The 13,953-nt window shown below is 39.1% G+C and overlaps 1 protein-coding gene across 4 annotated transcripts in view; it reads right to left on the bottom strand.

Moving 5' to 3' along the window:
• The window catches only part of dis3l2 (DIS3 like 3'-5' exoribonuclease 2), a 289,701-nt gene that overhangs the window by 148,405 nt on the left and 127,343 nt on the right, over window positions 1–13,953 (bottom strand). For all 4 annotated transcript variants that reach the window (XM_060834771.1, XM_060834767.1, XM_060834770.1 and 1 more), the window contains 2 exons: window positions 12,905–13,017; window positions 4,452–4,559 (listed from right to left, as the gene is read on the bottom strand). In XM_060834771.1, the coding sequence (XP_060690754.1) occupies window positions 4,452–4,559; window positions 12,905–13,017 (221 nt within the window). The remainder of the gene's footprint in view (window positions 1–4,451; window positions 4,560–12,904; window positions 13,018–13,953) is intronic.

Raw genomic sequence — 13,953 nt, 5'->3', positions numbered from 1 at the left:
CATCTAAAATATGATTCATTTTATTCTTGACTAGAATCTCAATATCTTCACTCATCCATTGTTCCCTGATCCTGCCGGCCTTACTTTTCATTCTAACAAGAACGTAATGACTCTGAAATTGTGTTGTGACACTTTTGACAGCCTCCCACTTATCAGACGTCTCTTTAACTGCAAACATTCTATCCCAATCAACTTTTGAAAGTTCTTGTCTCATACCATTAAAATTTGCCTTAATCTAATTAAAAGCTTTCACTTTTTTTGGAAGGCTAATCCTTTGCCATTACTATTTTAAAACTCATAGAATTAGACCCAAAGCGTTCCCCTGCTATAACTTCAGACACTTCCTATGCCTTATTGCCTAACTGAAGGTCAAGTTTTACTCCTTCTCTCATAGGAAAATTTACATTTTGATAAAGAAAATTTCCTTGAGCATATTTAACAAATTCTTCACCTGCAAACCTTTAATACTATGGCAGTCCCAGTGAATGTTTGGAAAATTAAAATCACCCTGTTACAACCTTATTATTCTTACATATATCTGAGATCTCTCTACATATTTCCTTGTGACTACTGAGGGGACTATAGTACAATCCCATCAAGGTGATCATTCTTTTCTTATCTCTAATATCAATCCATGTATTTTCACTGGAAGATTCTTCACAAATATCTTTAGTTATAGCATAATGTCTTCCTTAATCAAAAACGCCAGTCCCCCTCCTCTCTTGCCTCCCTTTCTATCTTTCGTATGGAATCTGAAACACAGAACATTGAGCTATCAGTCCGCTCCATCCCTCAGGTACGTTTCTGTAATAGCAATGACATCCTAATCTCATGATCTCAAAAATGCTGAGTTCATCAGCCTTACTTGGAAGAACCCTTGCACTGAAATAAATGCAGTTTAATTCTTCAGATATAGTTAGTTCTCTGATTTGTTCTTGTCTTTTTTTTAAATTAACTTGTTCCATTCAGATTCAGAACCAGCATCATCGATTTACTGTGCTACTTAGGATCCCTCCAATCCTGCTCTTTAATAGTTTACAGTCTCCCTTTTTCTAATTGTAAAATGGGAATTGTTTTTGAGTACTACAATAAATACAAAACAAAACAATTCAAAGAAACCTACTAATTACATAAATAAATAATACATAATAACTAACAACTAACTAATAAATCATGTTAGTAATAATAATAATAATAATGATAATAAAGCTCAGCGAAACAAAGTAATGGCCCTCGACCATCAACAACATAAATTTATACATATTCATTTAGATTACTTACAGTGTGGAAACAGGCCCTTTCGGCCCAACAAGTCCACACCGACCCGCCGAAGCGACAACCCACCCATACCCCTACATATACCCCTTACCTAACACTACGGGCAATTTAGCATGGCCAATTCACCTGACCCGCACATCTTTGGACTGTGGGAGGAAACCGGAGCACCCGGAGGAAACCCACGCAGACACGGGGAGAACGTGCAAACTCCACACAGTCAGTCGCCTGAGGCAGGAATTGAACCCAGGTCCCTGGCGCTGTGAGGCAGCAGTGCTAACCACTGTGCCACCGTGCCGCCCTTAACTGTGCCACCGTGCCGCCCTCATGTGTTCATAATTCTTCCTGTTTGGATAGCAGATTCACTAAACAGAATCGTTTAATATATAAAGGCTCTTATTAGTATGTTAGACAAATCTATACCCAAGTAGTCCAAAAAGGGCTGCCACATATTAGATATTCTCAGTTTTATGGTGCAAAGCATTGTGTTCCATGACTAGCTTATGCCAGCCTAACAATCCCAGAGAGGCAGGGCGGGGGCGGGGGCGGGGGCGGGGGCGGGGGGGAGGGGGAGGGGTCAGACACCCACCCTAACAGAATGTTCTTTCTTGCACAAATACTGAAAAGCTGTTTTTCGTGCGCATCTAATGAAAGTAGATTAGCTAGGCCAAGAAGAGGAAATACAGATACTTCTTCACCTCTGACCCCAAGACCCTCTCTATTTCACCTACCACAGCACTCCAGTATGCCCGTAACCTATGGCAGGACTGTAGACAATAAGTGAGCATACCTGTACTCATTTTGCATTTAAGACATATTGGAGATACTCCCATTTTAAATTTTGAGAGACAGTTCTGGAGCCAAGCGGACCCTGTGAAGAATCTTCAATTGTAAAGCATGGGTTATTTTGCAAATTGAGATCCTTCTTGCATTTTCCAGATACCCTTCCATACTTCAGAAGAGATCTCAACATCCAGCTCCCTCTCCCCTACATTACAGAGCTGCTCGGACTCATCCAAGGAACCCTCTCCCAAAAGGTGATAGACATTACTGACAGAAAGCGTTACAGTCTCCCTTAATAGAACTAGCAAATCTCCCACCACTAATACATTGGCCCCCTTCCAGTTCAGATATGATTCACATCGCCACATGGATGAACTTTGGATGGGGAAAGTCTCTAGGAAGCCATTGTAGTGTTGATTACTGACTAAAATATTGCTGAAACTCTCGTGTTGTGAGTTAGTCTGCAGCCAGGTGAGGTGCGGAGACCAGGAGACAGAACTAGTGAGTGCTATGTCAATGCAGAGAAAATGCTGAATATATAGTTCACCAATGACACCTTGCATCACTTTCCTGATGATTGAGAGTAGATTAAGTTGTGTAATGCACTAGGTTATATTTTTCCATATTTACACTGTGGGTTAAATGCCGGCATTGCAGCAGTACTGGAACACTTTGACTAGGGATGCAGCTAGCTGTGGGGTACAAATCTTCCGCAGCAGTGCAAGCACATTTTTTTAGAGCATCCAGTACTTTGGCAATATTTTGATATAATGTAGAATTAATCAAATTGGCTGACAGCTGCCTTCTGTGACGTTGGGACCCTTAGCACGAGGCCAAGATGGATTGTTCACTTTGCACTTTTCACTGCAGGATGCTTCAGCTGTGTTTTTGCATTAAGTTTCAGGTTTCCCAACATTAATGGTGGGGATATTCGTAGAGTTTCCTCTTCTTGTTAGTTGTTTAACTGTCCGTCTCCATTCACTGCTGGTGTGGCAGGACTGCCATGTTTCCATTTGATCTGTTGGTTGTCAGATCACTTAGCTCAGTTTATTTCATGATTCTTCCACTGTTTGGCATGTAAGTAGCTCTGCACAATTGTTTCATCCAGTTGACTCCTCATCTTTTGGTAGATTTGGTGCTGTTTCTGCCATGCCATACTTTTCATTGGAACAGACTTGATTTTAATGGCAGGAGTGGAGGATGGGTCAGTCGATGAGGTTATACATTGTGGCTAAATACAAGCTTGGCACTGTGGATTGCCCACTGCACTCATGGATGCCCAGTTTTGAATTGCTAGATCTGTTTGAAATCTAAAGAAATCAAAAAAACTGTGGATGCTGGAAATCTGAAACAAAAATAGATATTGCTGGAGAAACTCAACAGGTCTGGCAAATCTGTGGAGAAAGCAGAATTAACATTTCAGGTATGAAATAACTCAACAAAGGCCAGTATCCAGTCACTAAGTTATACTTTGTTTACACATGGAGAGTCCTTGACACTGATCCAGCTCCCTCAGAGTCAACAGGATGTCTGACACTCTTGTTCTCATCAGTCAGCCAGGGCTCCCTGATTGGGGTTGTTAATCTCTATGAGGTCCACCTGACTAATCTTGTTACAATCACTGCATCTCTCCCCCTCTTAGTCAGAGGACATATCCTGGTTTGTTTTACTTTGTAGCATTTTAGCATGAGAGCAGGTTTCTTCAACTCTGTCTTTGATATAGTAGCTCACCTCTTATGCATGGAGTGTCTCAAAGGAAATTTCTTCAGCAGCAAAGGCATCAAGGTGGTGACATCTGCCGTGTCCATCTCAGATTCTCCTTGACAGAGAGGGAGAACCCAGGGGTTCTGGGACAGTCGGAAAGGCTGTTGAGCAGCCGGGCACATTTTACTCTGACATCATTTGCAAATATGCAACTTCCATATGCTTGTTCAGGACTGTCGCACCAATTCAATCCTTACACGTCATTGGACCTGACCTCGCATCTTAGCCAAGTAGGGCCATTCCCATGGTTCCTACTTCAAACTTGGTCCCTTGAAGTAAACTGCCTCTTTCACTTAGTGTAGTTGTTGGTCCAGCATTGGCATTCCTGATACCATTCACCCTCCCCATCCTCAGGTCCAGGAAGATCAGATTTAATCTGGTATGGAGTCTTCTCGTTAGTAGCAACTCTGCTGGAGTTATTCCTACAGGTGCACGAAGAGTGGTCCTGTAATCAAACAGCAATCAGGACAATTTGCTCTCATGAAGCAATAGGGTGTTGCTTTAAGCCTGTATTCAAAGTTTGGAATGCTCTTTCTGCCAGACATAATCTCATAACCAGCTGCAGCACCTAAGTCTGTCATAGTCAGTACTGTTTAGATTAACTTTAAAAGAAAGAATAAAACCTGTACCTTTCCTTGAGGAGTCAATGTCCAAATGACAGAAAAGGCCAGCTTGTCTTGCATTGGATTCAAGCTGCAGAGCTCTTCACAGAGAAGCCTAGGAAGCATTGGGATAACCTGTAAGTAAACATAACCAAGAGGAAGTGAAGATAAGTTTAAACAATTAAAGGTCTGACAAAAGATCACCCTTGTATTCATGTCAATGAGTGTTCATGTCTAACAACAGAATTGTTACAGTACAGGAGTGTTGATTCAGTCCATTGTGTCTGCACAATGACAGTTTTCCTTATACTTTTGCACCTTGCTTCTATTCAAATAATTATCTAATTTCCTTTTGAATGCCTTAGTTAACTCTGTCTCCGCTACACTTCCAGATAGTGCATTCCAGACTTGCTGAACCATTTGCTGAAAACACTTTTCTCACATCTGCATATCATTCTAAACTTGTGCCCTCTTATTCCTCCTCCTTTTCAGTGCGACCAGTTTCTCCCTATCTACCTTCTCCCAACCCCAGAGATATAAAAAACATTTCATAGAGCGAACCACAAAAAGTGGATCTCTCTAGGCTTAATAGCATGGATTTGTTTACAAGTAACAGCTGATCTCTCTCACCACTGCTCAATAAAAGAGTAAAATAAATTGTAAACCAATTGCTAAAACCCCGGTCTGCGTTACCTATTTGGCTTTCTCTCAATGTTGGCTCTAAATCCATTTATTTCTTCACTCTAAATTATTATTTCTCCATAATTCCACACATTTAAATGGAAACAATTTTACTGTGATCAGTTGGAGTTTCAGGGTAACAAGATTTTGAACATTAATGCAAAGGTTTATTGACAAATATTTTTGTATATATTATTCCGAGGTATTTTCTTCCCAACTACATTGTTTGCAATAGCAGAGAAGCTTATTTATTTTTAGTTTTTCTATGGGAATAAAGGGGGCTGGTTAATTCAGTTAGCCAGATGGCAAGCCTATGGCTTGGAATAAACTAACAGTGCAGTTTCACTTCCTGGACTTAGCACCTACCTCCTTGTCCTGACTACTACTGAAAAATGCTGTCAGGATCAGCTCAGGATTCACCATTTGCCAAGGAACACGCTTTTGGCAAAGCAAATCTGATCAAAATATATGGGTACAGTTGCTGAATTTATCCCTGAATGCCATCCAAAAGCCCTTGAAACTTCAAGAGGGCCAATCAGTCAGAGAAAAGCTGCCCTCATAAGTAGAGCTGTCATCATCAGTGAGAAGCTGCTCTTGCAAAAACAGACTGGCTCTTTGTAGCATATTCTGCTGTCAGGCTCATAGACAGTTGATCAGCAGTGAACTTGGGAGAGAAACAGTTTGTGATTGTAAAAGAAGTGAGATGGTGAATGGCAGCAGACAGCAAGACTAGAGGTAACAAGGTCGTAAAGGTTTAGAGGTAGAAGTAGCCGGATTGGAAAGAACGAGAAGAAAAACAATGGATAATAAATGGGTTAATTCCTACTAAACTCTGTAGGTGGAGACAGTGGTGCATTAGTAATGACACTGGACCAGTAATCCAGAGCCCAAACTAATGCTTTAGGGGCAGGTGTTCAAATTCCACTTGGTAGCAACTAAGTTGTTAATAAATCTGGAAAATTAAGCAAGCCAAAATACAAGTCTCAGTGATTATTTATAAAAACTCCTAGTTTCAGAAAGTGAATCTGTCATCCTTACCTAGTATAGTCTACATGTAACTCCAGACCCTCAGCAACCCATGGTTGACTTTTAATTGTCTTCTGTAATGACCAGCAAGCCTAGTAGTTTAAGGTTAATTAGGGATGGCCTAGCCAGAGATGCCACATCCCACAAAAGAATCATAACCTGGAATTTCCTTAGATGCATACCCAAAAAAATGGATCTTTCTTGATAAAAATATTATGTCTGTTTAATTCAGTTATATTTAATATATCATTGGAATCGCACATGTTGTAAGCCTCCATCGGTAAAATTAGTGAAACTGATCCTGATTTATCGTGCAAATCACTGGACTACAGGCTAAACCAATTAGAATCCAAGAAGGTGCAGGATCAATTTGATGGAGCTAAGAAACAGCAAGGGTAGCAAACATTGGTAGGAACCATTTGTAGGTTGGAATCTATTTGAAGCCTTTGATAATTAGACATTTAAGAAAAATGGATAACATGGATATATGAAAGGATAAGCCTGTTTGACAAACTTGTTGAGCTTTTTGAGGATGTGACTAGCAGAATGTATGATCAGTGGGTACAGTGTATTTGAGTTTTTAGAAGGCTTTTGATAAGATTCCAAACAGGTGGTTAGTAAGGAAAGTTAAAAGTGCAAGGAATTGGGAGTATGTTCATGAGTTGAGAATTAGTTAACAGACAGAAAACAGAATAAATGACTCATTCTCAGGTTAGTAAGCTGTGACTACTGTGGTACTTTAAAGGTTAATGCCTGCCCTCCAGTTATTCACAAAGTTTATCAATAATTTGTATGAGAGGACCAAATGTAATGCTTTCAAGTTTTCTGATGACACAATGTTAGGTGGGAATGTGAATTGTGAGGCTTCAAGGATATTTAGACAAGCTGAGTAAGTGTGCAAGAACATGGTAGACGGGATAGAACGTGGAAAAATATGGAATTGTCAACTTTGGTAGGAAAAACAGAAACCCAAAGTATTTCTTAAATAGAGATTGCAGTGTTGATGGCCAAAGGCACCTTTCTTGGTCAAAAGTAACTGAAAGCTAACATGCAGGTACAGCAAGCGATTAGAATGGCATCGTGATAATGTCTCTGGTTTAGCGATCCAGAGAAGCACGTTAAGCCTCTTAGGGAGATGAGTCCAACTCCCACCATGGCAGCTCTAGACATAATCTAGAATTGAAATTTGGATTCAGTAAGTGTGATCATGAAACTATCAACAATTATCATAAAAACCCATACGGTTCATTAATGTCCATTAGGGAAGGAAATCTATCATCCCTACCTGGTCTGGCCCACAGGCATTTTCAGGCTCTCAGCAATGTAGCTCTTAACTGTTTTCAGAAATCATATGACAAGCCATTCAGTTCATGAGTAATCCGGAAAGGGCAAGGAATCTGTTTTTACAGCAATACCCACATTCCATGAGTAAATATTAAAAACATGCTGTATTGGTCTTTCAGGCAAGAGGAATTGAATACAGGAGAGGTGAAAACTTGCTGAAACTGAATAGAATCTTGGTGAGATTGCATCTAGAGCGTCATATACAGTTTTGCAACTCTTAAGAAAGAATTTAGTGAGTGAGTTTTGAGAAGATTTGTAGCTCAGGTTGAGGTTGTGGATGTAAGTTTGTTTGCTGAGCTGGAAGGTTAATTTTCAGATTTTTTGTCACCTAGAGTGAGGCACTGGTGTTATGACCTACTTTCTATTTATGTGTTTAGGTTTCCTTAGGTTGGTGATGTCATTTCCTGCAGTGATAACTCACAGTAGAGCAAACAGCCAATAGGGAACTTCAAACCAGTGTCCACAGGAAAACAACACATACGGACCAAATACTGAACTACTGAAGCGATGAATCCCAACACCCACAAATGAAGCTGCATTAGAACATTATTTCAATGAGCCACCACATACTGCAGCACAGTGGAACTACAAAAAGCAGAGGAAAATAATCTATACATCGTATTCAAAAAGAATGGGTACCCAATGAACACAGTCTGTCGATTTCTCAGCAACAAGCCCAAACAAGCAGACAAAACGTATCCGGAAACCCTAGCCACTCTCCCCTACTTCATGGGCATCTCAAAAATGACTTCCAGACTACTCAGATCTCCTGACATCATGGTAGCCCACAAACCCCAAAACACACTAAAATAGCTGCTAATGAACTTGAAAGACCCTATACGGACAACAAGCAAAACAAACGTCATTTACAAAATATCTCGCAAGAACTGTAACAATCACTACATTGGACAAATAGGCAGAAAACTGACCACCAGGATATATGAACATCGACTAGCCACAAAGAGACAGGACCCACTCTCACTAGTATCCTTACATTCAGATGAGGAAAGACACCACTTTAACTGGGCAATACATCCACTGTAGGACAAGCCAAACAGAGACATACATGAGAATTCCTAGAAACATGGCATCCCAACCAGAACTCTATCAACAAATACATTGACTTGGACTCTATTTACCACCCTCTGAGAAAATAACAGGAAATGACATCACCAACCCAACGAAACTGAAACACATAAATAGAAAGCAAATCACTGATACCAGTGCTTCACCGGAGGCTCACTGATGTTACCTAGTATGGTGATGAAACGTCTGAAAACAAACCTTCCAGCTCAGCGAGCAAACTTATACCAAAAGAATTTACTTGTTAAAGAGAGAGTGCAGTAAAGATTCAGCAGACTGAGAACAGCAGTTAGAATATTCTGTGAGAAGAGACTGAAGAGATGGGGCCTATACCCTCTTGAGATTAGATGGGTCAGAGATGATTTCATTGAAGTATACAAACTTCTTACAGGTTTTAATAAGCTGAATAGCAAGGGTGTTTCCCCTGACTGGGGTGTCTAGAATAATGAGTAGGCCAATTAGGACTGAGCTAACTAGTAATTTCTTCACCCAGAGGAGGTTAAATCTTTGGAATGCTCTTCCCCATAGAGGTATGCAGGCTTCATTGTTGAGTGCATTCGGGGAGAGATTGTTAGGTTTCTAGATATTGAAGATATCAAGAGATATGAGGATTGTGGGTGAATATTGCACTGAGGTAGAAATTCAGCCAAAATTTACTTGAATGTCGAGCAGGGATAAGCAGCCAACTGCCCTAGCTTTGCTCCTATTTCCTATGTTCCTCAGTATCAGCAAGGAGACTAAGTTTTAAAAACATCAAGCTGTTGATTAAGTGGCATAAAAATAGTGATATCATTTGTTCATTTTTCGAACAGACATTGTTCAATAGCATTGGCAGTCAAGTTTCACCAATTTGGCAAATCGTTTCATCTCTCAAGGCATCAAACTCTAAACTTTTCAGAGAATGTAAATTGTACAAATAAAATGAATTGAAATGATTAGTGTTTTATAATTAATAATTTTGTAATTTATAATTATAAGATTTTTATATTTTTATAGTGAGCTCCAAAGAGCATTTCTGTTAAAACCAAAAGTTCAATTCTATGTTGCAATCAATTTCTGGTTAATTAAACAGTTAACAGAAGAGGTAATTTTGATGATCAATTAGCTATTGAAAACATAATCAAATGTTATCGGTTATCAAAAAATCTGCCCTTTTCAGTCATTGATTATGGGATGAAGCAATTCCAAAGTGAAATACACGGAATGATGTATTATTCATATAGTTAGAAACCTTATCTACCCAATTGCTCCTTCTCTAAAAATACTTGTCAATAGAGAAACTGGACTTCTTTGCTGCACTTTTCTCTTTAAATTGAACTTAAAATATGATTACATTTATTTTTATTTTAAATGATCTTTTTTCTAATTAGAAGTGGCTCTCATTAAGACATGGATTCAACACAAATTTGGTTTATACTGGGCAATTAGAAAAGAGTGTTGAGGAGTGAACATAGGGAAATATTTTGGTAACAACAATCACACCATAGTAAGATAAATATTGCCAACGGTATAAATAAGACAAAAATTAGAGTAATAAATTGAGGAAAAATTATTTAAAGGAGATGCAAATAGACTTAAGAAAATAAGCTGAAGACATTTATTGACAACAAAGTAGATAAACAGTGGGAGACAGTTAAACAGAGTGTAGGATAAATATATCCAATTGAAAAGCAAGTTTAAATTATTATACAAAGCACAATATTTGTAATATAAACATGTTTATAACAAAGGGAGTGATGAACTCATTAATTTAACATCAGTGACAAAAATGAGAAAGATCCTTAATCAATTGTTCACAGATATTACAAAACTATCTAGAGACTGAAAAGGTAATACAGAGCGGTCAGTTCATAGAGATGTACAGCATGGAAACAGACCCTTCAGTCCAACTCGTCCATGCCAGCCAGATATCCCAACCCAATTAGATTACTTACAGTGTGGAAACAGGCCCTTCGGCCCAACAAGTCCACACCGACCCGCCGAAGCGCACCCACCCAGACCCATTCCCCTACATTTAACCCTGCACCTAACACTACGGGCAATTTAGCGTGACCAATTCACCTAACCTGCACATTTTTGGAGTGTGGGAGGAAACCGGAGCACCAGGAGGAAACCCACGCAGACATAGGGAGAATGTGCAAACTCCACACAGTCAGTCGCCTGAGGCGGGAATTGAACCCGGGTCTCTGGCGCTGTGAGGCAACAGTGCTAACCACTGTGCCACCATGCCGCCCACCAATCTAGTCCCACATGCCAGTATCTGGCCCATATCCCTCCAAACCCTTCCTATGCATATACCCATCCTTATGCATTTTAATTGTCAGATTCGAATGTGAAAGTCATATTTAATCATCCTCAAAGAATTATTTGAAATAACTTTTTGATGAAAGGTAGTTACGCTGACTGGCAAGGGTGAGAAATGTTGAGCCACAAAGACGGATGCTGAGTCTACTGCTGTTCACTACTTACATAAACAATTTTGATACGTGAATCAAAAGTACGATTTCAAAGTTTGTAGATGACATTCAATTGGGAGATGTAGTTAATATAGAAAAGGATTGTAACAAAATACTGGAAGGCATGAATAAACTCGCTGAACAGTGTGCAACTGTCAAGTTAACTTCAATGTAGCTAAGTAGGTAGTACACTTTGTTAGAGTAAGATGCCACATAATTCATGAAAAATAACTGTAAATGGAGTACAGGAGTAGAATGTTACAGATTCAGAGACCACTAAAAATAGCAATGTAGGATAATCAATCCCTAAACAAAAAATACAAAACAGTGGGATTCACTTCTATAGGTGAAATACATTAAAGTTAAATAGGAGTTTGGCTAGACTACATGGGCTATAGAGAATAGTTCTGCTCTTCATCCTATAAATAGGGTACAGAAACATGGCAAGGGTGAAAACCAGATTTATAGGCTGTCCATCATCAAGTAATTTCAACAAAGACAAAGACTATTGTATCCACACTCGCTCTCGTAAGAGGAGTTTGGCTATTTTCACTTGCCCTTTATCCAGAATCCAAAAACTTTGTTTCTCCTTTGATACCCATCAATTCAGTGTTGAACCCCAAAATTTAATTCACATCCATTCTCAGGCAGATCCTCAGCATATTTTGCAGAAAAAGGTTTTGCCTCATTTTCCCATTGTTTTTTTTTCCCATTGAGCAATATATCAGCACCCACTGGTTCTGGGCCCCACCAAAGAGAACAGTTTTTCTTCATTTAGTTTCCTCTCAACATTCTCTAAGGAGAATAAACCCAGCTTTGCCAATCAATCCACTGGGTGAAGGACTTCATCTTTAGGAGCATACTTATAAGGGACCCCGATTGCTTTTCTCAACTTGTTCTGCCATCTTTAACTTTTTGCTTCCAATATACTTGAACCAAATGTTTTTACACTCTGTGTAATTATTATTTTACTCTATTGCGGTCCATGTCCTTTCCAGACCTAATCTAAACTCTATGTTAAAGAATCACTAGTCTTTAAATATTACCCAATAACACTTGATCCATTTGACCTATCTTAACTAATCAGAACTATATCCATCGATGACTCCTTTCAAGTTGGGTTTAAAACATACTGACAAAATTTTCCTTAATATTCCCCCTCTCTGCCCTTTATACAATCAATATATCAATTTATATCAGAATAATTGAAGTCCTTCCTTAATCCCATTCTATATTTTTGCCCCTTTCTATAATTATAATACAAGATAGTCACTAATAAATCCAAATCAGGAGAAACCTGTTTGCCCAGAGAATAAGTAGAATGTAGAACTCACTACCAAAAGAGTAGTTGGAGTAAAAGTAATAGATGCTTATGAGAGTTAACTAACTAAAGCATACAAAAGACAGAGGAATATAAGGATGTATTAATTCCATTAAAAAAAAGAGACATGGAGAAGGCTTAAGTAGTTGTAAATACTTTGTGGAGTACAGGAAAATTTAGTTTCAATCATTTGAGTACAATTTGACACATGGTATTCAGAACAGTTTTAAGCAGAAAACCCTCAACACTGCAAACCTCTCACGGACATGTAAACTGAAAATTATTAATAATTCAAAATTTTAACAACTTATTTTTATTCAAGCAGTGTAAGCTATGTGTTTGTAAGTTCCGTTTACTTACTTGTATCATTCACAGTAAAAGAGTGCACACTTAAATGTTCAGTGACTGAATTTATCCATCAGCTGATCAACTCATTCGTAGGGTATGTTTAAGAGAGTAACTTATCTGTACTTTTGTTACAATGAACTCCTAATTTTTAAACAGGTTTTAGATAACTATTAACTATTTCTCTACACTGATCATCATTGGTTTAACTTCACATTCCTTACCTTCTGAACCAAGTAGACGCTGGTTGCCCTCTTGCTGGCCATCGTATCAAGAGCAGTCCCTTCATGAACAAAGTAACTCACATCTGCAATATGCACTCCAACTTCAAAGTTTCCTTTTGAATAAATTATGACAAATATCATCAATGAGTACACAATCTATATGCACAGAGTATCGCTGAACCAGATGTGTTTTTGTGACAATTGACAAAAGTTACATGATTGCAATTAGACAGATTTTAACTTCCAGATTTTATCGAATACAAAGTTCACAATCAGCCATGGTATTCAAACCCATATCCTCTGAACATTTGTCTGCCTCTCTGGATTTCTAGTCTAGTAATATTACCACTACAGTACTCCTCCCCATGATATAACAAAACGTAACAAAAGCATGCTTTAGTGTTTTAAACAAAAATGTGACACATTGTGGAGCTTGAAGAAGGTGGTTTTGGTAATGGAGAATATAGAGTTAGAATTTTACTTCCGATTTAAACAGTTACGAGGTGTGAACCAATCTGGTTCAGCCTCAGATATGGATTAGGAGAGGAGTGAAAACATAATCAAAGAACTAACACGGAACCAATGATTAGATTAGATTAGATTCCCAACAGCGTGGAAACAGGCCCTTCGGCCCAACTAGTCCACACTAACCCTCCGAAGAGTACCCACCCAGACCCATTCCCCTCTGACTAATGCAGCTAACACGATGGGCAATGGTGCATGGCCAATTCACCTGACTGTGGGAGGAAACTGGAGCACCCGGAGGAAACCCACACAGACACAGGAGAATGTGCGAACTCCACACAGACAGTTGCCCGAGACTGGAATTGAACCTTGGACCCTGGTGCTGTGAGGCAGCAGTGCTAACCACTGAGCCACCGTGCCGCCGATTGAGAAAACTTTTAATCATTCCTAATATCAAAGATGTCGGTTTTAAGAAGAGTTTAAAAGGAGGAGAGAAGAGATGAGAAACAGAGCTTCAGTACCTCCAATCATCTTGAAACAGAATCAGAGAATTGTTACAGTGCAGAAGAGCCTTTTAGATTATA

The sequence above is a fragment of the Hemiscyllium ocellatum genome, chromosome 13, assembly GCF_020745735.1.
Source record: "Hemiscyllium ocellatum isolate sHemOce1 chromosome 13, sHemOce1.pat.X.cur, whole genome shotgun sequence".
In the NCBI taxonomy this organism is placed as follows: Eukaryota; Metazoa; Chordata; class Chondrichthyes; order Orectolobiformes; family Hemiscylliidae; genus Hemiscyllium; species Hemiscyllium ocellatum.
This window is presented reverse-complemented; position numbering and strand designations above follow the sequence as displayed.